The sequence below is a fragment of the Lithobates pipiens genome, unplaced genomic scaffold (assembly GCF_037356315.1).
Source record: "Lithobates pipiens isolate NorthernLeopardFrog02 unplaced genomic scaffold, aLitPip1_a1.2 Scaffold_30, whole genome shotgun sequence".
Lineage (NCBI taxonomy): Eukaryota > Metazoa > Chordata > Amphibia > Anura > Ranidae > Lithobates > Lithobates pipiens.
Window position 1 is genome coordinate 37,744,139 of NW_027507791.1, and position 25,612 is coordinate 37,769,750.

At 44.6% G+C, this 25,612-nt stretch overlaps 1 protein-coding gene across 1 annotated transcript in view; it reads left to right on the forward strand.

Annotated features, from left to right (window-relative positions):
* The window catches only part of PAQR6 (progestin and adipoQ receptor family member 6), a 39,350-nt gene extending 16,662 nt beyond the window's left edge, over positions 1–22,688 (forward strand). The window contains exons 3-8 of the mRNA XM_077464024.1: positions 846–973; positions 4,626–4,831; positions 4,984–5,110; positions 7,806–7,902; positions 9,934–10,078; positions 10,200–22,688. Coding sequence (XP_077320150.1) covers positions 846–973; positions 4,626–4,831; positions 4,984–5,110; positions 7,806–7,902; positions 9,934–10,078; positions 10,200–10,471 — 975 coding nt within the window. The 3' untranslated portion in view covers positions 10,472–22,688. The remainder of the gene's footprint in view (positions 1–845; positions 974–4,625; positions 4,832–4,983; positions 5,111–7,805; positions 7,903–9,933; positions 10,079–10,199) is intronic.
* Positions 22,689–25,612: the final 2,924 nt, after the last annotated feature.

Consider the following 25,612-nt stretch of genomic DNA (forward strand, 5'->3'; position numbering starts at 1 on the left):
TGTTGTTACAATGATGATCAATGTTTTGAACTGTCATGAATGGGTTACATTCATAAAAAAAACTTTGATTTCTAGTGATCTGTGATTGGCAACAGCTAATGACATGGTACAGGGTCCTGTGATTGGCCCAGGTACCATGTGATAGCTGTTGGCCAACCACAGCATCACTACAGGAAAACACAACTGTTATAAATTAAATTCATAAGCGATCACAAGGTGGCCGGGTGCCAGGATCTGCAATTCGCTGACAGCGGTCGTGGGAGCGGCGCGCTGCGTGCCAGGCCAGGCCCCCCCCCGGGGGTCTTCATCCAAATACTAAAGCCTGTGCAGTTCTTGAGCGTGTTTGTAAATGTCTGACACAGATCAGCCCCCCCCCCCCCCGCAGCCTCTCACCTTACTACAAAGTTACGCTGTTTAGTCTGCGTGATCTCCGGGGTGAAGGCGATTAAGGACAGGCTTCCTCTTGCTTGCAGCAAAGGGATGACATCATCTCTCAGCCTAGGCTACAGCTCAAGGATGGCTTTTTAGTGATACAAGGTGGAGCGTTTCTGAAAAATGATATGATTGCTCCTCACATTCCTCTTACAATCCGATGGCAGGAGGACCTCAGGGGCGTGTGCAGTCAGCCCCGCCCCTGATCATATGTCACAGGGGTGTGACCGCTCCTCCTATAAGGAGCGGAAAACTTTACAGTTACAGACAAAAGAGGGGAATTTTTTGTTGTTGTATGAAATGTCATTGGTTTTCATTTGTAGAATGTTTGGCAGCCTAAGTGCATTTAGATTTTTTTTACAACGTATATAAGAAATAACTTTCTCATCGATTAATTCCTGTCAATGATTTAGGTATTTTGGGAAGATGGAATCATGTCGGGGTACCGTCACCCAAAAAGTACCGCCCTGGACTGCCTTCTCAGCTCCTTCCAAATGACCAATGAAACTGTGAACATCTGGACCCACTTCCTCCCGACATGGTGAGCCCAGAAGGCCTATGCAGGCGCTGAGTATTGTCTCCTATAGTATGTCTACAGACTCTGACCATCTCCTATAGTATGTCTACAGACTCTGACCATCTCCTATAGCATGGCTACAGACTCTGACCATCTCCTGTACTATGTCTACAGACTCTGACCATCTCCTGTAGTATGTCTACAGACTCTGACCATCTCTTGTACTATGTCTACAGACTCTGACCATCTCTTGTACTATGTCTACAGACTCTGACCATCTCTTGTACTATGTCTACAGACTCTGACCATCTCCAGTAATATGTCTACAGACTCCGACCATCTCCTGTAGTATGTCTACAGACTCTGACCATCTCCTGTAGTATGTCTACAGACCCTGACCATCTCCTTTACTATGTCTACAGACTCTGACCATCTCCTTTACTATGTCTACAGACTCTGACCATCTCCTGTACTATGTCTACAGACTCTGACCATCTCCTGTAGTATGTCTACAAACTCTGACCATCTCCTATAGTATGTCTACAGACTCTGACCATCTCCTATAGCATGGCTACAGACTCTGACCATCTCCTGTATTATTTCTACAGACTCTGACCATCTCCTGTACTATGTCTACAGACTCTGACCATCTCCTGTACTATGTCTACAGACTCTGACCATCTCCTGTACTATGTCTACAGACTCTGACCATCTCCTGTAGTATGTCTACAAACTCTGACCATCTCCTATAGTATGTCTACAGACTCTGACCATCTCTTGTACTATGTCTACAGACTCTGACCATCTCTTGTACTATGTCTACAGACTCTGACCATCTCCTGTCTTATGTCTACAGACTCTGACCATCTTCTGTAGTATGTCTACAGACTCTGACCATCTCCAGTAATATGTCTACAGACTCCGACCATCTCCTGTAGTATGTCTACAGACTCTGACCATCTCCTGTAGTATGTCTACAGACCCTGACCATCTCCTTTACTATGTCTACAGACTCTGACCATCTCCTTTACTATGTCTACAGACTCTGACCATCTCCTGTACTATGTCTACAGACTCTGACCATCTCCTGTACTATGTTTACAGACTCTAATCATCTCCTGTACTATGTCTACAGACTCTGACCATCTCCTGTACTATGTCTACAGACTCTGACCATCTCCTGTACTATGTCTACTGACTCTGACTATCTCCTGTAGTATGTCTACAGACTCTGACCATCGCCTGTACTATGTCTACAGACTGACCATCTCCTGTTTTATGTCTACAGACTCTGACCATCTCATGTACTATGTCTGCAGTCTCTGACCATCTCATGTATTATGTCTGCAGTCTCTGACCATCTCATGTACTATGTCTGCAGTCTCTGACCATCTCATGTACTATGTCTGCAGTCTCTGACCATCTCATGTATTATGTCTACAGACTCTGACCATCTCTTGTACTATGTCTACAGACTCTGACCATCTCCTGTCTTATGTCTACAGACTCTGACCATCTTCTGTAGTATGTCTACAGACTCTGACCATCTCCAGTAATATGTCTACAGACTCCGACCATCTCCTGTAGTATGTCTACAGACTCTGACCATCTCCTGTAGTATGTCTACAGACCCTGACCATCTCCTTTACTATGTCTACAGACTCTGACCATCTCCTTTACTATGTCTACAGACTCTGACCATCTCCTGTACTATGTCTACAGACTCTGACCATCTCCTGTACTATGTTTACAGACTCTAATCATCTCCTGTACTATGTCTACAGACTCTGACCATCTCCTGTACTATGTCTACAGACTCTGACCATCTCCTGTACTATGTCTACTGACTCTGACTATCTCCTGTAGTATGTCTACAGACTCTGACCATCGCCTGTACTATGTCTACAGACTGACCATCTCCTGTATTATGTCTACAGACTCTGACCATCTCATGTACTATGTCTGCAGTCTCTGACCATCTCATGTATTATGTCTACAGACTCTGACCATCGCCTGTACTATGTCTACAGACTGACCATCTCCTGTATTATGTCTACAGACTCTGACCATCTCATGTACTATGTCTGCAGTCTCTGACCATCTCATGTATTATGTCTGCAGTCTCTGACCATCTCATGTACTATGTCTGCAGTCTCTGACCATCTCATGTACTATGTCTGCAGTCTCTGACCATCTCATGTATTATGTCTACAGACTCTGACCATCGCCTGTACTATGTCTACAGACTGACCATCTCCTGTCTTATGTCTACAGACTCTGACCATCTTCTGTAGTATGTCTACAGACTCTGACCATCTCCAGTAATATGTCTACAGACTCCGACCATCTCCTGTAGTATGTCTACAGACTCTGACCATCTCCTGTAGTATGTCTACAGACCCTGACCATCTCCTTTACTATGTCTACAGACTCTGACCATCTCCTTTACTATGTCTACAGACTCTGACCATCTCCTGTACTATGTCTACAGACTCTGACCATCTCCTGTACTATGTTTACAGACTCTAATCATCTCCTGTACTATGTCTACAGACTCTGACCATCTCCTGTACTATGTCTACAGACTCTGACCATCTCCTGTACTATGTCTACTGACTCTGACTATCTCCTGTAGTATGTCTACAGACTCTGACCATCGCCTGTACTATGTCTACAGACTGACCATCTCCTGTATTATGTCTACAGACTCTGACCATCTCATGTACTATGTCTGCAGTCTCTGACCATCTCATGTATTATGTCTACAGACTCTGACCATCGCCTGTACTATGTCTACAGACTGACCATCTCCTGTATTATGTCTACAGACTCTGACCATCTCATGTACTATGTCTGCAGTCTCTGACCATCTCATGTATTATGTCTGCAGTCTCTGACCATCTCATGTACTATGTCTGCAGTCTCTGACCATCTCATGTACTATGTCTGCAGTCTCTGACCATCTCATGTATTATGTCTACAGACTCTGACCATCGCCTGTACTATGTCTACAGACTGACCATCTCCTGTATTATGTCTACAGACTCTTACCATCTCATGTACTATGTCTGCAGTCTCTGACCATCTCATGTACTATGTCTGCAGTCTCTGACCATCTCATGTATTATGTCTACAGTCTCTGACCATCTCATGTAGTATGTCTACAGTCTCTGACCATCTCCTATAGTATGTCTACAGACTCTGACCATCTCCTATAGTATATCTACAGACTCTGACCGTCTCCTGTACTATGTCTGCAGTCTCTGACCATCACATGTAGTGTGGAAAAAATGATCCACGCTCCGGTTGTTGTTCTTAAAATGTCTTAATTTTATTGAATAGCCACAGTGGACAAATGCAGATTAAGTCAGTTGACGCGTTTCAGCCTATAAGGCCTTAGTCATAACCACAATTTCCTGTAGTGCCTGCAGTCTCTGACCATCTCCTGTAGTATGCATGCAGACTCTAACCATCTCCTGTAGTGTGACCACGGACTCTGACCATCTCCTCTAGTATGCAGTCTCTGACCACCTCCTGTAGTATGTCTCCAGTCTCTGTCCATCTCCTGTAGTAATATGTTTAGCCCCGGATCTAGTAGGTTGACCATCGCTGATCTGAGGTCTGTGCTGTATAGGTAATGATGGATTAGTAAGTGTTGTCCCCATTGTGTGTTCAGGTATTTCCTGTGGAGGTTCCTCCTGCTCTCATACACACTGGACTTTCTCGGGGACCCGTACAATTGGCCCCTCCTGGTTTACATGATGCTGATCTGCCTTTACCCCTTCACCTCCAGCTTTGCCCACACCTTCAGTAGTATGTCCGCCCATGCCCGCCACATCTGCTACTTCCTGGACTACGGAGCCCTCAGTCTCTACAGCCTGGGTAGGTACCGGACTGGTCCTTGTACATTTCTCAGGTAAGTAGTCATTCTTAGTACCTATTCTTTTGTAGTCATTTTATTCCATCTAGTGGATATTTTCATACTCATGGACAATAGTTTTGTTCTATTTCACTAATATGCTCTATTCCCATAGGCTGTGCCTTTACCTATGGGGCCTACGTCATGCCTGATCGCTGGGTGAACAGCATCCTGCACCGATATTATGTGCCCATCGCAGCCTTCAATACCTTCATCTGTACTGGTCTCTCCTGCTACTCCCGGTATGTACTTCCACTGACTACTTTGACAGCATTGCCATCATTCTACCTGTGTGGTCAAGGGTGCAATCAGATTTTAGGGGTAACCCCCAAAAACACATTCCCCCCCAGTACCACCACTTCTTCTTCTGACACAGTGGCCTCTTTTATGGGTAGTGAACCTCAGTAACGGGACAGATTCTTCAAGTGCCACAGGAAAGGATACAGAACTAAGCGCCCCCCCCCCCCCCCCCCCTTGCTCCTAATGCATGCCATAGAATCTTGTGCCCATTCTCTGCCCCTTTGCTTCAACTGCCTATGGTTTACACATGAACTTGATGGACTTGTGTCTTTTTTCAACCTCTACTATGTAACTATGTAACATGGAGTGTGCACTGCCCCTGCATGGCCAATCGATTGCTTTCTTGCAGCTAGAAGGTAGTTGCACATGCACGGTGTGTTTTTGTGTCAGTTGTGGGCGGGCGGGTGGGGAGCAGGCATGCTGGAGCATGTCGTGGCAACAGTAGCCATCAGAGCGGACATGAAACGGCAGCCTCTGGTTGCCAGCCACTGATCTGGAGCTTGCATGTGGTAAGGGGATGCCCTCCCCTACTGCAGCCCTTATTTGCTATCCACTGATCTGAAGTTTGCATGTGGTGAGGGGGTGCCCTCCCCTACTAGCCCCTGTTCTGAAGCTTGCATGCGGTGAGGCAATGCCCTCCCCTACTGCAGCCTCTGGTTGCTAGCCACTGATCTGAAGCTTGCATGTGATGAGGGGGTGCCCCCCCCCCTACTGCAGCCCTTATTTGCTATCCACTGATCTGAAGTTTGCATGTGGTGAGGGGGTGCCCTCCCCTACTAGCCCCTGTTCTGAAGCTTGCATGCGGTGAGGCAATGCCCTCCCCTACTGCAGCCTCTGGTTGCTAGCCACTGATCTGAAGCTTGCATGTGATGAGGGGGTGCCCCCCCCTACTGCAGCCCTTATTTGCTATCCACTGATCTGAAGTTTGCATGTGGTGAGGGGGTGCCCTCCCCTACTAGCCCCTGTTCTGAAGCTTGCATGCGGTGAGGCAGTGCCCTCCCCTACTGCAGCCTCTGGTTGCTAGCCACTGATCTGAAGCTTGCATGTGGTGAGGGGGTGCCCTCCCCTACTGTAGCCCTTATTTGCTAGCCACTGATCTGAAGTTTGCATATGGTGAGGGGGTGCCCTCCCCTACTAGCCCCTGATCTGAAGCTGGCAAGTTGTGAGGGGGTGCCCTCCCCTACTGCAGCCCCTGGTTGCTAGCCCCTGATCTAAACCTAGCATGCGGTGAGGGGGCACCCTCCCCTACTGCAGCCCCTGGTTGCTAGCTACTGATCTGAAGCTTGCATGTGGTGAGGGGGTGCCCTCCTCTACTGCAACAATTGTTTGCTAGCCACTGATCTGGAGCTTGCATGCGGTGAGGGGGTGCCCTCCCCTATTACAGCCCCTGGTTGCTAGCCACTGATCTGGAGCTTGCATGCGGTGAGGGGGCTGCCCTCCCCTACTGCAGCTCTTGTTTGCTAGCCACTGATCTGGAGCTTGCATGCAATGAGGGAGCACCCTCCTCTACTGCTGAACCCTTCATTATTCCTCCCAAGGCCTCCTGCTCTGTAGCTCCCTTGTCATGCTCACCCACAGGACTTGTCCAGAGCCTCTCCCATCCTCTGGAACTCCCTACCCCACTCTATCTCCTACTCTATCCACTTTTAGAGGATCCCTGAAAGCTCATCTCTTCAGAGAGGCCCATCCTGCCCCCACCTAACAACTGTACTTTTATTGTCCCCATGAGCTCATCCCTCACAGCTATTACCTTTTGTATCTCTTGACCCTTCCTCTTGGATTGTAAGCTCTAACGAGCAGGGCCCTCTGATTTCTTCTGTATGAAAGTGTATTGTAATTGTAGTGTCTGCCCTGATGTTGTATAGTGCTGCACAAACCTGTATAATAATAATAATCCTGGGCAGCTGCCCCTCCTGCCCACCCTTTGTCCCGGCCCTGATGTACCTATTATTGAGTCCTTCTCTTCTTGTAAAGTGCACTTGTTCTTCTGAGCCAATGTAAAAAGCCAAGTATCGGGAACCAATGACATCACTATGTGACCACGCTGTTTAGGGAACCAAACACACATGGACATAAAAATGTCTATGCAAAGTAGATACATATGGCTTAATTTACCTAACCCCACTTAATGCTGTCCATGTGGTAGTGCAATAGTGGTTAGCACCTCTGCCTTGGGTCCCAATGGGATCCTTAGCTCGGATCCAGGAAAGGATGCTATTTGCATGGAGTTTGCATGCTCTCTCTGTGCTTGCATGGGTTTCCTCCAGGTACTCTGGTTGTCCAACCCCCCCAACATTCCAAAGACATCCCAAGAGGTGATTGACCTTAGTATGGGTGTACAATGTGTTATCCAATTCTGTGTGCCAGTTCCAAGTCAAGCAAGGTTGAGGAAAGATCCTAGTGACCTTCCTTGAGAAAATTTGTCAAATTTTTATGGAAATGGCTCTCAAACATATCAGGCAATTTGCCCAAATAGGTGGCTCATAGAATGCTGATTGCACTAACTGATCTACAGATAGCCACAAGAGGTCCCCATAAATTTTGTGAGTGCCTGTTGATTTGTACATGAAACAAATGTTGGATGGAGGCCATTCGGAGAACTAAGACCTTATTATGCTATGTCTCATTCGTCAATAGGTTCCTGGAAGTAGACCGGCCAGTGTTAAGTAAAGTTCTGCGCACAGTGGCTTTTGTGCACCCCTTCGTCTTTGACAACATCCCTCTGTTCTACCGGGTGAGTCATCCATTTTTTAAGTGAAATCATCTAGTGGAGTTGCTTGGGTTGAGTGATGTCACCAAAGCTCCTGTGGGTTTTGCCTTTCCTTTGTGTCTTGAGAAGACCAGGAACTGGTGGCTTCTCGGAAGTAGTCACCTTTTGGAAAGAGCTTATCTGTCTGTTCTGAACCAGTGACACTAGTGAGTGCCCATTTTGTTCTCCATCACTGAACATTAGACAGATTTTCGATAGGTTGCTAAAGCCCATGAAGTCTTAATTTTATCCAGGTCACGATATGGCTAGTAGTAGTTAGTCACATTAAGCTAGAGTTGTTCTGTAACGTTGAAGGCATTTTAATGCTCATTCAAGTAGCTTCCTTCGAAAAGGGCATCCATCGAAGGACAGGAAGGAAGACATTGTGGACAGAAAGGGCAAATGGTTCAAAAGGAGTAAAAGTGGCAATCTACATCAAGCTGGAACAACCATCCCTAAACAAAGGTGGGGGCCTTTGACGCCAACTGCCACCTATATATATATATAAGAGGGCCAGTATGGTGGCCCGTAATTATGGGAGGAGCCCGGAGGGTATTTAATCAGACCACCCACAACGGTCTGTGTCGGTTCCAGTGCAAGGTACCCACCCACCCATTTCCCTTCTCAGAGTACTTCTCTTAAAACACGTTTCTCTACAGAAACATCCATTTACTTTCTTAAGGTATGCGGCCTTCTCTTGGCATATCGCCCAGCAGACCAGGGCTCACCGCCCAGCTCACCAGGGCTTACCTTACAGCAGACCAGGGGCACAATTCAGGTCTATTTTATGTTGTTAGTCTTGTGACGTGTTTATGTGTTCTTTCATATCTCTTAGAGCGGAGGGCTCTGACCATAAATAATGACTTTTTCATATTTTTACCCCAGCACTTTGACATTAATTCACACTTTTAACTACGTAACCCAACAATCAACACCTATCCCAGACTCAATGGTACTATGGTGATTGGATTATGTGAATTAGAATAAGGTGGCTTCACAAACTTTCACACCACTTATCATGTTTTTGGACTAGAAACATCTGCCTTGAGACACTTGATGACACCATGGTTATTGGAGTAAGCTGACTGGGTTACTGTTGTGGGTATAAACATTGGGGTATGTCCTTCAAACTCATTTGAACTGAGGTACACCCTTAGGTGAGCTATGTAATATCTTCCACATTGTTGAATGACTCCAGCTAAACGTGAATAAATTCTACAAGTGAGAGTTTGCTAAAGTTGACAACTTCATATCTCTTCAGGTTTCTTGTTTCAGAAGGTAGTGTTCATGTATCATTTGTTTTAAATTATCTCCTTTCTTTATGATTGACCAAACTTAATCTGATTGTTCCTTCTGAGAGGCTGATTTCTATTCTTTAAATTAAAGGTTGTACTCACTCGAAACCGATATTTTCAGTGTTCGGTAGATGCTGGAGAGTTGAACCCCCTGATAGTTTCTTCTGTCTCTTATGCCGTGTACACACGAGCGGAATGTCCGACAGGAAAAGTCAGACGGGAGCTTTTCATCGTATATTCCGATCGTGTGAATGCCTCATCTGACCATTTTTTTTCAAAAATTCTGATGGACCTAGAAAGAGAACATGTTCTAAATATTTCCGACGGAACCAATTCCTATCGGGAAAACCGCTCGTCTGTATGATGTTCCGACAGACCAAAACCGAGGCATGCTCTGAAGCAAGTACGAGACGGAAGCTATTGGCTACTGGCTATTGAACTTCCTTTCTCTAGTCCCGTCGTACGTGTTGTACGTCACCTTGTTCTGGACGGTCTGACTTTGGTGTGACCGTGTGTACGCAAGACAGTTTCAGCAGAATTCCATCGCAACTCCGTCGGAAAAACCTTCAGAGTTTATTCCGATTTGAAAACCAGTCGTGTGTACAGGGCATAAGGGACTCTATTTGTGGGATCTCTGAGTTGAGTTGGACTTTTTAACTATAGGTTGTTCCTACAGCTTTAACGTTTCTTGACGATATGTCCGTCTCTCCACATCCTACAGCTCCTTTTCTGCTACGGAGAAGGTTGCAACTGGAATGAAGCCATCCCCCTTCATCTTTATCACCTCTTCTTTGCTTTCTGGACCGGTTTCCTCTTCGCTTCTCATCTCCCCGAACGTCTGGCCCCTGGTCGCTTTGACTACTTTGGTAAGATTCCCACAAAATAGAAGAGTTTTGGAAAGATCCATTATGAGGTAGCTTTAATCAAACTGTTTTTGGAATAATAATGTTCTTTTGTTTCCTAAATTAAATATACACTCCCTTGCAGGTCACAGTCACCAGCTCTTCCACATCTGTGCTGTCATGGGGACCCATTTCCAGATGGAAGCGGTGCTGACTGACCAATTGTCTCGCAAGGCTTGGCTCAGCTTATACTACGAGACAGACTCGCTGGCAATTACGTTGGGCGTCGCAGCCACTTCGGTGATAGGAAACGTCATGCTCATCTGTTTCTTCACAGCGACTTTGCTCTGGTCGTCTCAAGCCAACTCCATTCTCCAAAATAACGTCCCAGGAGAGGCTAAAGCCAAGGAGCATTGACCATACTACTAACCCCACCCAAGAACATTGGAGACGTTCTCTTGTCTGCACGGCCAGTCTTCATCTCAGCATTACCAGCCATAGGGGTCCCCCCCACCTTCTCAGCCTCAGGGGCCAAACTTCTACCAAGCGCATTTCGTTTCAAGATGATGCATATATTTCATATGAGCAGTGCCATGTATAACTTCCACCAATTTTGTACTCAGTAACCTACTTTCACCTTAGCTAAATTCTCAAACCTAATTTGAGAGATCGATTTTGAACCCAACTCAATGGAAGAATGCAGTCATACCCAAACCCCATTCAATGGAAGAATCCAGTCATAACCAAACCCAACTCAATGGAAGAATGCAGTCATATCCAAACCCAATTCAATGGAAGAATGCAGTCATACCCAAACCCAACTCAATGGAAGAATGCAGTCATATCCAAACCCAATTCAGTGGAAGAATGCAGTCATATCCAAACCCAATTCAATGGAAGAATGCCGTCATATCCAAACCCAACTCAGTGGAAGAATGCAGTCATATCCAAACCCAACTCAGTGGAAGAATGCAGTCATATCCAAACCCAATTCAATAGAAGAATGCAGTCATACCCAAACCCAACTCAATGGAAGAATGCAGTCATATCCAAACCCAACTCAATGGAAGAATGCAGTCATACCTAAACCCAACTCAATGGAAGAATGCAGTCATACCCAAACCCAACTCAATGGGAGAATGCAGTCATATCCAAACCCAACTCAATGGAAGAATGCAGTCATACCCAAACCCAACTCAATGGAAGAATGCAGTCATACCTAAACCCAACTCAATGGAAGAATGCAGTCATACCCAAACCCAACTCAATGGGAGAATGCAGTCATATCCAAACCCAACTCAATGGAAGAATGCAGTCAAACCCAAACCCAACTCAATGGAAGAATGCAGTCATACCCAAACCCAACTCAATGGAAGAATGCAGTCATACCCAAACCCAACTCAATGGGAGAATGCAGTCATATCCAAACCCAACTCAATGGGAGAATGCAGTCATATCCAAACCCAACTCAATGGAAGAATGCCGTCATATCCAAACCCAACTCAGTGGAAGAATGCAGTCATATCCAAACCCAATTCAATAGAAGAATGCAGTCATACCCAAACCCAACTCAATGGAAGAATGCCGTCATATCCAAACCCAACTCAGTGGAAGAGTGCAGTCATATCCAAACCCAATTCAATAGAAGAATGCAGTCATACCCAAACCCAACTCAATGGAAGAATGCCGTCATATCCAAACCCAACTCAGTGGAAGAATGCAGTCATATCCAAACCCAATTCAATAGAAGAATGCAGTCATACCCAAACCCAACTCAATGGAAGAATGCAGTCATATCCAAACCCAACTCAATGGAAGAATGCAGTCATACCCAAACCCAACTCAATGGAAGAATGCAGTCATATCCAAACCCAACTCAATGGAAGAATGCAGTCATACCCAAACCCAACTCAATGGAAGAATGCAGTCATACCCAAACCCAACTCAATGGAAGAATGCAGTCATATCCAAACCCAACTCAATGGAAGAATGCAGTCATACCTAAACCCAACTCAATGGAAGAATGCAGTCATACCCAAACCCAACTCAATGGGAGAATGCAGTCATATCCAAACCCAACTCAATGGAAGAATGCAGTCATATCCAAACCTAACTCAATGGAAGAATGCAGTCATATCCAATATTGGTTCAATCAGTTTTCTACAAGTTTTTGCACAAAACAAGAGATGCATTTCTTGTTTCCCTCATGCCTTGAAAATGTTCTAAATTTTATAGCCACTTCCAGACCAGGCCTTTTCTGGCACTTTTTGTTTACATGTAAAATTCTGTATTTTTTTTTTTGCTAGAAAATTACTTTCGAATCCCCAAACATTGTACATATATTTTTTTTTAAAAAAAGCAGTGGCCCTAGAGAATAAATTGGTGGGTTTTGCTATTTTTCTATGTCACGCGGTATAGGCACAGCGCTTTTTCAAAAGCAATTTTTTTTATAAAAAAATTATAATTTTTTATTTATTTTTTATTAAAATTAAATTATAAAGCAAAAACAAAAAACAATACATGACCCAATTTTTTTGTAAAATATAAAAAAAAAAAGATGATGTTACGCCGAGTAAATAGATACCAAACATGTCGCGGTTCAAAATTGCGCACGCCCGTGACAAATGACGTAAATTTTACTGCACACACATTTAAAAAAAGCCTTTACAGGTCACCACTTTAGATTAACAGAGGAGGTCCAGTGCTAAAAAATACTGCCCATGATTGGCGTTTGTGGTGATACCTCACATGTGTGGGACGATCAATGTTTGTGTGCATGCAGGACCACTGCGCGCGTTCACCTTTGGGCACGGGGCACTTTAAATTTTATTTATTATTATTTATCTATTGTATATTCTTACATTTTTTTATCACTTTTATTGCTGTCACAAGGAATGTAAACATCCTTGTGACAGTAATAGGCGGTGACAGGTACTCTTTACGGAGAGATCTGAGGTCTATAAGACCCCCAAATCCCTCCTCTGCACTTAAAAGCATTTGATCACACCAAGATCGGGGTTTTTAAATGCTTTTGATTTTTGAAAAGGGCTCCATTGACATTCAAGTAAATCGGAAGTGATGTCAGGTCATCGCTTCCGGGTAACCTTTAGCCGAGATCCAATCAAAGCTGATCCAGGCTTTGCTCAGCTCTCACGATGTTCCGGCTGATCGTTCGGGTCTCCTGGTGGGACGGGAGAGCCCAAGAAAGCCACGAAAAGTGCAGGAGAAAGGGGACAACAACTGCCGTTGCTTGTAAAAGCAATCCAGTGGCTAGTTAGGCGCTAGGATTGCTTTTTACAAGAGAGCCGTCGACTGTAAAAACGGTACTGGGGTGATCCCTGCAGCTGCATATCATTCCAGTATAACCACCCGAACTCCACCGATGTACCTCGCTGGTCGGCAAGTGGATCATATTCATATTTGGACATGCCGCCGTTGTCCTCTCCAAATGACCTTGTTGACTCACCTGAGGAGGACAAGAGACACCTGACAAATGTGAGGAGGTGAAGCGAGTAGGACAAAGGAGGTATGTCCAAAAATGCCCACTTTGTTGCCTTGCTTCAACGTTTTCAGGGAGAGGAAGGTCTTCTCCTGTATTTGGACATATCAACGTGTGTTGGGGAGGCGCTTCATCTCTCCAGCATTGGCTGCTTGACTTATTTGAAGACCTCCTTCAATATCGAACTCCTCGCAGTTAGCTTAGTAAATATATTAACAAAGAAAAAAGGCACTTGCACCAAATTGTACTAAATCCAAACAAAATCCATTAAAAATAAATCCATTAAAAATAAATACATCTCAGTGTGCTCTGAGGACGTCACCTGTTGAGAACAAAACGCGACGGTCGGAGCTTCCGGTATGGCTGGAATACACGCTGGGGGGACAAGCGGCACTTCCTTAATGCTGTTCCAAGTATTTTTTACTCGTGTAAGCACAGTTTTAATAAAAGTTTGTTAACTAAAATGGTTTTACGCTATTGGAGGATTCCCCTTCTCACTTTAATACCTCTGCATGTCGAATCAGAATGGGCAAGGGAAATATACAGAGTTGATCCAGCAGTGGAAAGCTTCTGTAGAGAGGTGTGTGGTGTTCCAAGGCTCCCTACTCAGAGGTCCAGGAAAATATCCATCTGGTGAGTGTGGAGGTCATATCCATCTGGTGAGTGTGGAGGTCATATCCATCTGGTGAGTGCGGAGGTCATATAGATCTGGTGAGTGCGGAGGTCATATCCATCTGGTGAGTGTGGAGGTCATATCCATCTGGTGAGTGAGGAGGTCATATCCATCTGGTGAGTGAGGAGGTCATATCCATCTGGTGAGTGCGGAGGTCATATCCATCTGGTGAGTGTGGAGGTCATATCCATCTGGTGAGTGTGGAATATGCCTTGAGGACTCACTGGATTGGAACACAACGTTTTACGTGTTTGGAGCACGTCATGTTTAAGATTACACAGAAACATATTTGTTATTATTTTTTGGCCTATTTTTAAGACTTTATTTGAGTATTAATTGAAGCATGTGGTATTTAAGAACTTACTTTTATTAAAATTTCGCTTACATGAATAAAAAAATACTTGGAATAGGATTAAAGAAGTGGCGCTGGTTCCCCCCTCCCAGCAGGCATTCCAGCCGCACCGGACGGTTCCAACCGACGCGTTTTGTCGTCAACATGGGACGTCCTCAGGAGCACACTGTATATATTTTTATTGGATTTTGTTTTGATTTAGTATAATTTGGTGCAAGCACTGTTTTTCTTATTTTTTTATCTGTTTAACGCTGTTTTGGAATAGCAGCTGCACATTTTTATTGTTTTATTGGCATAGCGAGTTAAGGGTGCAGGTGTAACTTTTTACTGCATGAATCAGTGATTTAGGTCATGGCTATAAAGCCGTGTCTGGCCACACAACTGTGCCACGGAAAATCTGCCATGACCCGCTGATAAATATTCAACAATCAATCTCGCCACCTCGGTGACAATGAGCCTTAAAAGACCATGCTCAGGTGCATTCAATGTAGCGATTGTAAAAAATCAAAATCAAGAGATCTTGTGCAATAATAATGCAGTGACAACCCTCCATAGGAAGCAGCGAGCCGCGTGACATCGAAGCCCTTATGGGAAATCAGTTGTTTTCAGGTGGACTGGGTGTTGAGGATGGAGCTACTACCATATGTACTTATAGAACTGATGATATATCTGTAGCAACTCCTCCGATAGACCAAAGTACATTGGTATCAGATAAGGGTTTTGATCTCACATAGTCATTGAATCTACTGTAAAAGTAAATGACAGAACCCTCTATTTTAAGTAAATGGAGAGGTCTGAACCTTTTCCTGGAGAGCCTCTAAGGCTGAACTCCAGGCCAATATAAAAGGCACAAAGCGTTGCCAAGCGATGTCATGCTTAACTCAAACGCAGGTGGTCAGGCACTATAGCTGGCTTCTGTGTTCTTCACCTATAGTAGCAACCCCCTTTCCGCATAAGGCAAGCAGGCCTACCAGTACTCGGGTCCCCCCAGGTTTTATACATACAAAACGCTATAGTGCCAGGTCACCATGCCAGGGGCAGGCGAGAACTGAGCAAAACAAACGGGTGCTTGCGGTTGGCAGACAGGCAGAGAGGTTCTATGACAGTCCGGGGTACAAGGCAGGCAGAGTTCAGGGAATAGTCTATATCTGATCCAAGGTCATACACAGGTAGATTCAATCTAGCAGAGCAGGGCAGACAAACGGGCAGCTTTGGAGCACGTGTAACAAATGTAGCAATATCACAAGCACGAGACTACAGGCTTGGCTGGCTTAAATACAGGTTTGGTCGACCACCCAGAGACACATCAATCACCTTGCAGGTGGACAGACAGATAAGGAGAATGCCATAGCCAAAACCAGGATTCTGGAATGAGGAGCAGGAGCACTAGACGCTCCTGACAATAGCACTGAAAACATATTAGACACAATATGTGTAAATGCTTGAGGCATTTGCAATGGCGATTTTTTTTTTTTTTTTTTTATGAATAGATCCCTAAGTGTATTTTTTATTGCTAAAAGTGTTAGTCTCTGACTATGACTTGGTGTCAGCCTCTTGCAATCCCCTGTGTAGCAGAGCCGAGACTGGGAGAGGGAGATTGCAAAGAGTGTTAACCCCCTGAATATGACTTGGTGTCAGCCTCCTGCAATCCCCCTGTGCAGAAGAGCTGAGACTGAGAGAAGGAGAAGAAGCAGAAAGAGCCAATCAGGTGTGCCTATAAGTGTCATATAAATGCAAAAGTAAATTCAGGTTGTGTGTCTACCAGACAGGGCTGTGCTGTGTAAATCTCAGAACTGGATGGACATAAAACCACATCTGTTGACAGGTTATGCCTATTTAGCTGTTTGCCCGGAGTTCCGCTTTAAGCTATAGAAATTTGGAGTAAGTGGCAACCTCTTGATTTTTTGGGGTTATACTCTAGGTGAGTCTTGTAATTGATTGTCTTCTTATATTCTTGGCGAGCATGGAAATTCCCTAGTTCTGTGATTGGAACAAAGTATAGGATTTTGGGGTTGAGTAGATGTTGTTGGTGGGATGCATTACTCACTGACCCCTTGAATCTCTTGGGTGGGGTAATAAAAAAATATATAGAGTCAATGAGGTCCTACTGGATGTACGAGTAGAACCTCAGAACCAAATACTGTATCTCCCTTCCAGAGATCCTGAGGGATCTAAGGAGCCGGGTTCCACTTCGTAACGTCTACTAAAACCGAAAAAGAACTGATTTTTTTTTTTAGCCTGGTCTGTCTTTTAAACTTGTTTTGACATGCCGGGAGGGGATTTTAGCAGCTGTTTGGACGGCCAGCGAACGTCCAGTACCACCCTGGGCCTCAAAAGAGGAAAATATTTGTCAGTAAATCCGCAGTGGGGAGGAGGAGGAGAGCTAGTGTAGGGTCACGGAATGTTCAGAAGAGGATATGGAAAATGGATTGTGTGGGATTGCGGTTGGCCGGTCTGGGCTGGCCTACATTAACCCTTTCGTGGTGTGGTGTATGGCAAGCAAGTAGTCTCATGAAGCGTTAGACCGGATGTTTTTGGATAAGTAGGTTTGTCTATTTGTACGTGAGATGTAGAAGAAAATTAGAAGGATCTTTGCTTTGGTGGAATATGTGGAAAGGGATTTTCTGTTGCTGGGTTTATTTCCTGTATATCTAGGAACTTGAAAAAATAAGGTAAATTGATAGTCTATTACTTGTGTGAGCACCTTCTCGTCTGATGTAACCTAAAGTTTTCAGGTCAGAATGGTTTTGATATTTTTGGTACAGGGTGATGCAGGACAATATCGAGGGTAACTGGTTCTGTGCCATAGAGTTAACTATTGATTGAGGCCCAGGGGGTCAAATGAAAGCAGACCTACAGTCAGCGCTGAAGCCTAGCCAGTTTGACCACACCTTCTGACTTGTCACCGTATGCAGTAAAAGAGTTGTTTAATGCTCACCTGTCCTAAAGAAATGATTCCTCTAAGATTTCTTTGGGGGTATGTGGGTACCAAGACATTAGCCATGTGGTTTCTACCGAAAGGGCTTGGTGTGTGGCCTTCAGGCAAAGCCAACCAAACCAAGTGGTTTCCACCAAAAAGGCTTATTGTGTGGCCTTCAAGCAAAGCCTGACAAGTCATATGGTTTTCACCAAAAAGTGCTTATGCCGCATACACACCGTCTGAATTTCTGACAACAAATGTTCGATGTGAGCTTGTTGTCGGCAAAGCCAGCCATACCATGTGATTTCCACCAAAATGGCTTGTTGTGTAGCCTTTAGGCAAAGCCAGCCATATCATGTGGTTTCCACCGAAAGGGCTTGGTGTGTGGCCTTCAGGCAAAGCCAGCCAAGCCAAGAGGTTTCCACCAAAAGGGCTTATTGTGTGGCCTTCAGGCAAAGCCAGCCAAACCAAGTGGTTTCCACCAAAAAGGCTTATTGTGTGGCCCTCAAGCAAGGCCAGCCAAACCATGCGGTTTCCACCGAAAGGGCTTATTGTGTAGCCTTCAGTCAAAGCCAGCCAAACCAATGCGGTTTCCACCAAAGGGGCTTATTGTGTTGCCTTCAAGCAAAGCCTGACAAGTCATATGGTTTTCACCAAAAAGTGCTTATGCCGCGTACACACGGTCGTAATTTCCGACAACAGATGTTCGATGTGAGCTTGTTGTCGGAAAATCCGACCGTGTGTATGTTCCAACGGACATTTGCTGTCGGAATTTCCGACAACAAATGTTTGAGAGCTGGTTCTCACATTTTCTGACAACAAAACTTGTTGTTGGAAATTCCAAGCGTGTGTACACAATTCCGACGCACAAAATTCCATGCATGCTCGGAATCAAGCAGAAGAGCCACACTGTCTATTGAACTTCATTTTTCTCGGCTCGTCGTACATCTTGTAAGTCACCGCCTTCTTGACGTTCAGAATTTCCGACAACATTTGTGTGACTGTGTGTATGCAAGACAAGTTTGAGCCAACATCCGTCGGAAAAAAATCCACAGTTTTGTTGTCGGAATGTCCGATCGTGTGTACGCGGCATTAGAGTGTGGGCTTCAGGCAAAGCAAGCCATACCATGTGGTTTCCACCAAAATTGCTTGGTGTGTGGCCTTCAGGCAAAGCCAGCCAAGCCAAGAGGTTTCCACCAAAAGGGCTTATTGTGTGGCCTTCAGGCAAAGCCAGCCAAAGCATGTGGTTTCCTCTAAAATGTCTTTTTGTGTGCCCTTCAGGCAAAGCCAGCCAAGCCATATGGCTTCCACTAATGGGGCTTTTCATGTGGCCTTCAGGCAAAGCCAGCCACGCTATGTGGTTTCCAAAAAAATGGCTTGGTGTGTGGCCTTCAGGCAAAGCCAGCCATATCATGTGGTTTCCACTGAAAGGGCTTAGTGTGTGGCCTTCAGGCTAAGCCAGCCAAGCCATGGGTGTCCACCAAAAGGGCTTATTGTGTAGCCTTCAGGCAAAGCCAGCTAAGCCATGCGGTTTCCACGAAAAGGGCTTATTGTGTGGCCTTCAGGCAAAGCCTGACAAGTCATATGGTTTTCACCAAAAAGTGCTTATGCCGCGTACACAGGGTCGGAATTTCCGACAACAGATGTTCGATGTGAGCTTGTTGTCTTAAAATCCGACCGTGTGTATGTTCCAACAGACATTTGCTGTCGGAATTTCCGACCGTGCGTACGCGGCATAAGCACTTTTTGGTGAAAACCATATGACTTGTCAGACTTTGCCTGAAGGCCACACAATAAGCCCCATTGGTGGAAACCACATGGCTTGGCTGGCTTTGCCTGAAGGCATATGATTTCCACTAAAAGGGCTAGCCGTGTGGCCTCCAGGCAAAGCTAGCCAATCAGCAGCCGTCATGTCACCAGTAGAATCTGTTGTTCTGTAGGAGTTGCTATTCCAAGCTCGAGCTTGCTCTGGAAGTAGATGGCGCTGGATGGGGAATTAGCCACATAGTTCCTGCTAAAAGGGCTTGTTGTGTGGCTTTCAGGCTAAGCCAACCAAGCCATGAGGTTTCCACCAAAAGGGCTTATTGTGTGGCCTTCAGGCAAAGCTAGCCAATCAGCAGAGGTTAAGTTACCAGTAGAATCTGTTCTTTTGTAGAAGTTGCTAATCCAAGCTTGTGCTTGCTCTGGAAGTGGATGGGTGCTGGCTGGGGATATAGCCACATAGTTCCTGCTAAAAGGGCTTGAGCCGTGGCTTTTAGACAAAGCCATTTGATCAGTGGTGGTCATGTGGCCAATGTCTCCAATGTCCAGCCTATAGTTATGTCTTTGCTATAGCTGTTTGAAGTTTGATGTTCAAACCCCAACCTGCAGCTCTGCCTGAACCCTGACTTCCCCTTCATTGGAAATCATATCTAAATTACCAAGAAGAGCAACATTGAAATGGGTAAACATCTAATATCTATGGCAACAGGGCGTCAGGAAACGACAGGAAGAGGAAACAAACCAGGCTTACATATTTCCACATCATACGTGTGCTAAAATGCAACCACTGGATCATTATTACCGTATTTTGTTGCAAATGCTGAAAATGTTTGCAGATGAGGGTCTCGTGGCTGAACACTGAGCAATAAAGGACCAGTTTCGGGGTCTCTGTCTTCAATTTGGATACTTTTCCATGGTCAAATATCTCTAACTCTCTCAGTACAACCCCTTTCTGTAGCTTTCGCAAAAGGTATTGCTTTGTTTTTGTGGTTTCAAGTAACCTGAATGAGGAAATGTCCTTCCAAAATGTTGCAATCTGCTTGCCACAAAAGGCAATCCTATGAAATCAGAACTGACGTTTTTTTTTGCAAGAACCTAGTTTGGGTGTATAGATAGGTGGGATGGCTCAGTCCATGCAATAATAAATAGCAATAATGCCTAACAGAACTAGCTACCAAATCTGTCTTATAACACCCAAACCAGCCTTTTCAGAACTATAACTCCCATCATGAGCCTGCTGAGCCTTGTAGTTCCATAAGAGTTGATCTAAACCAGCCTTTCCCAACCTTTTCAACACAGAGGAACCCCTGAAGTAACTTTTCAGTCACAGGGAACCCTTGCTAAAACTGACTATATTTACAACTCCTGATACATTTGTGTGGTGGTCAGTGGAAAGAAAGCTTCTTACACTTGTGGACATTGGGAAAAATGACCACCTTAAGGATAGATAAAAAGGTCAATGGTTTCAGTGGGAACTTATCTGAGAGGCAGAAATTACTCATTGCTCAGGACACACCTAGCAACCTCTGGAGGAACCCTGGTTGAGAAACCCTGATCTAGACCAAACTTTATCAACCTAAAAAGGTTGATAAAGTTTGGTCTAGACTAGGGTTTCTCAACCAGGGTTCCATGGAACTCAAAGGTTGATAAAGTTTGGTCTAGACCAGGGTTTCTCAACCAGGGTTCCATGGAACTCAAGTGTTCCTCCGAGTGATAAAGTTTGGGCTAGACCAGGGTTTCTCAACCAGGGTTCCATGGAACTCAAAGGTTGATAAAGTTTGGTCTAGACCAGGATTTCTCAACCAGGGTTCCATGGAACTCAAGTGTTCCTCCGAGTGATAAAGTTTGGTCTAGACCAGGGTTTCTCAACCAGGATTCCATGGAACTCAAGTGTTCCTCCGAGTGATAAAGTTTGGTCTAGACCAGGGTTTCTCAACCAGGGTTCCATGGAACTCAAGTGTTCCTCCGGGTGATAAAATTTGGTCTAGACCAGGGTTTCTCAACCAGGGTTCCATGGAACTCAAAGGTTGATAAAGTTTGGTCTAGACCAGGGTTTCTCAACCAGGGTTCAATGGAACTCAAAGGTTGATAAAGTTTGGTCTAGACCGGGGTTTCTCAACCAGGGTTCCATGGAACTCAAAGGTTGATAAAGTTTGGTCTAGACCAGGGTTTCTCAACCAGGGTTTCATGGAACTCAAGTGTTCCTCCGGGTGATAAAGTTTGGTCTAGACCAGGGTTTCTCAACCAGGGTTCCATGGAACTCAAGTGTTCCTCCGGGTGATAAAGTTTGGTCTAGACCAGGGTTTCTCAACCAGGGTTCCACGGAACTCAAGTGTTGCTCCACAGGTTTCTAGGGGTACCTTGAGCAATGAGCAACTTCTGCCTCTCAGATAAGTTCCCACTGAAACCATTGAACGTTTTATCTATCCTGAAGGTGGTTCCAGAGGAACCCATTGGTGGTCAGTGGGAAGAACGCCCCTTACATTGATGGTCAATTAGCCACCCTTCTCAAGAGTTAAAAAGATTATTGGTATCATGCTGTTGGCTCTGCCAAGTGTCTTCGGTCCAAGGCATCACCAGATAGCAGGTCAATCAGCCACATCTCAAGGAACCCCTAGCAAGCTCTGGAGGAACCCTTGCGTTCTATGGAACCCTGGTTGAGAAACCCTGATCTAAACGTAAGCATATGCTTGGGTTTGGCGCATGTGGCCCTCTGGTGCCATCTTGTGGCCAAAACTAGGAACTGCACATGCTTACTGCATACTATCAGTTACATTTGTTGCCATCTTGTGGTCAAAATGTATAACAACTGTTATCGGTGGTCTGTTGGTGCCATCTTGTGGTCAAAATGTATAACAACTGTTATTGGTGTCCTGTTGGTGCCATCTTGTGGTGACAATACGGTACTGTCATTTCTTGTTTCCTAACGTTGCAGCTTGAGCGCGTACTGGAATATATAGCAATAAAAAATATGACTGCACCCTTCCATTGCTCCATAAGCATAACACATTATTGTATTACTATGATTATGAAGCTAACTGCTGCTGAACATCATGTGGTTGTACACGGCACTGCTCTATCTTGAAAATCTTCAGTTTTCATATATAATTTAAAAATGCTGCTCTTGTATTATTATCAACACGAAAAAAAAAAAAAAAAACTAACCCCTTTATCTGCAGGTAATAATAGATATTTCTGTGCAAATAGAAGATATTATAAGCTAAATGCGTTTTAAAAATTTTTTTTTTAGAACCTGTTTTTATTCTCGATCATCCATATCGCGATTATGTGCCTTCACCTTACCGAGCTTCGTTGAATGTATTTTTTTTTTCTAAGTACTAACTGCAAAAAAGAGATTTTATTTTTCCGTCAGTCATGATGTAATTTTTTCTATTAACTGTACTAACAGTTTGATTTTTTTAAATGAAACCTGTTTTTGTATGATTTTATGTTTTTATAATGTTTTGGTGTGGGGGGGGAAGGGGAGGGGAGGGGTGTTTCAAAAGTAATTTTTATGGGGTACATTCCACAGTTTGTCCTTTTTATAACCTCTCTCTTTTTTTTATCATAACATGAATGAATTACTGCATAACCTACAGTATATACACACTCTATATCGTCAAAAGTATTGGGGTGCCTGCCTTTAATGGCATCCCAGTCTTAGTCCGTAGGGTTCAATATTGAGTTGGCCCACCCTTTGCAGCTATAACAGCTTCAACTCTTCTGGGAAGGCCGTCCACAAGGTCTAGGAGTGTGTCTATGGGACTGTTTGATCGTTCTTCCAGAAGAGCATTTGTGAGGTCAGGCATTGATGTTGGGCGAGAAGGCCTGGCTCGCAGTCTCTGGTCTAATTCATCCCAAAGGTGTTCTATCGGGTTGAGGTCAGGACTCTATGCAGGCCAGTCAAGTTCTTCCACCCCAAACTCGCTCATCCATGTCTTTATGGACCTTGCTTTGTGCACTGGTGTGCAGTCATGTTGGAACAGGAAGGGGCCATCCCCAAAGTGTTTCCACAAAGTAATGAAATCATCCAAAATGTCTTGGTATGCTGATGCCTTAAGAGTTCCCTTTACTGGAACTAAGGGGCCAAGTCCAACCCCTGAAAAACAACCCCCACACCATAATCCCCCCTCCACCAAATGATCTGGACCATTGCACAAAGCAAGGTCCATAAAGACACGGATGAGTGAGTTTGGGGTGGAGGAACTTGATTGGCCTGCACAGTCTTGACCTCAACCCAATAGAAGACCTTTGGGATGAATTAGAGTGGAGACTGCACATCCAATATCAGTGGCTGACCTCACAAATGCGCATCTGGAAGAATGGTCAAACATTGCCATAGACACATCTCCTAAACCTTGTGGAGGGCCTTCCCAGAAGAGATGAAGCTGTTGTAGCTGCAAAGGGCGGAGCCAACTCAATATTGAACCCTACGGACCAAGACTGGGGTGTCATTAAAATTCACGTGTGTGTAAAGGTAGGTGTCCCAATACTTTTGACAATATACATATATATATATATATATATATACACACACACATATATATATATATATATATATATATATATATATATATATATATATATATATATATGGGCTGAGGAGCATATTCTAGCTGGGGGTCAGCAACCTTCGGCACTCCAGCTTGTTGTCAGCCCTATAAGGCATTGCAAGACTTCAACAGCCCCAGGCATGATTCCCAGAAGCAGAAGCATGGTGGGATTTGAGTTTTATCACTAAATAATAAAAAGCAACAGGGGGTATTCAAAACAAAGGGAAGAGAACAGTTCCCACTTTTCTCAGTCAAAAGTCCGACGGCTCACAGTGGGTTTTGGGGTGCGATCCTAGTAGTAACAGTAAACAGTACAATCGCAACACAGACTTAGAGAAGCCCCAAAAAGAAGGGGCTACCATAAAAGGACCGAGAAGTTTGACCAATGACAATTTATTGAAGAAAATACAGTTACAAAACTCTAATTCAAGAAAAGTAGTCACCTTCAGCCTTTATCAATTAAAAATTACAACGTTGTCAAACAAGCACTGGACAGCAGCTGCTTACACACATCCATCCACACAGTCCATAGGTTTCTACGGGCAGAATACCCTCTAATTAAACAGAGCCAGAGGAGTACTCCATCATATCCCCCAATGGGTTCAAACCAAGCCTGGCCTATGATGGATTTAAAAAAACAAGACAAAAATGTCCAGTTAAAGGAATTAGAGGGTGTTCTATGGACTTTGTAGATGGATGTTTGTGAGCAGCTACTGCCCAGTGCTTATAGGACAACCATTTTGTCCTTTTTAATTGGTGAAGGGTGGAGGTGGATTTTTTTTTTTCTTGAATTAGGATTTTGTAACTATTTTATCCAATAAATTATCATTAGTCAAACCGCTTAGTCCTCTTATGGTAACCCCTTCTTTTTTTGGACTTCTCTAATGCCGTGTACACACGATCCGAATTATGGTCGGAAAAAGCTCTGATTGTTTTTGCGACTGAATTCCGCTCAAGCTGTCTTGCCTACACACGGTAACGCCAAATTCCGACCGCCAAGAACGCGGTGACGTTGCGACACTACGACGAGCCTGAGAAAAAAAAATGAAGTTCAATGCTTCCGAGCATGCGTCGCATTGTTTCCGAGCATGCGTAGGAATTTTGCGTGTCGAAATTGCTACAGACTATCAGAATCTCTGACAGAAACTTTCTCCGTCTGAAAAATTGACAACCTGCTCTCAAATTTTTGCTGGCGGGAATTCGGCCAGCTAGATCCCGATGGAGCCTACACACGGTGGCGTTTTTCCCATGAAAAGCTCTCATCGGTCTTTTGCTTTGGCCGGAAATTCCGATTGCGTGTACGCGGCATTAGTCCGTGTTTCAATTGATTTGAGTTATATGTCAAAGACAAAAATTGCAGATTGTTTATAATATTTTAATATATACCAAATAGGTGCCACTTTCCCAGAATTCCTATGGGCGCCCCAAACTTGAGACCACTATAGCATGTCAAGATGCAAGCAATCGGGTTCGAACTGCTGTTACACGTTTGTTGTTCACTTGAGAGCCATTGGGTGCCATAGTTTGGCGGAAAGCTAAATGGACCTTGAATTTCATGATCAGAATTAATAGTGCCTCCACCATCACTTCTTCACGTAAGTCAGGCCTAAGCGATTATTTTTTCAAGGCGCCAATGTTATCCTGCGCTCCCCTTGTTCCTAAGTCCCGGGTCTGCTTCAATATGTTGAAAACACCTAGAACAACTCTGCTCCCGCGGTTACACCATCCAATACTAGTAGACCTCCCCTCTCCAGCTCCACAAAGTTGTGGTCGCCCTCAACTACCATGAAGATGCCCCAA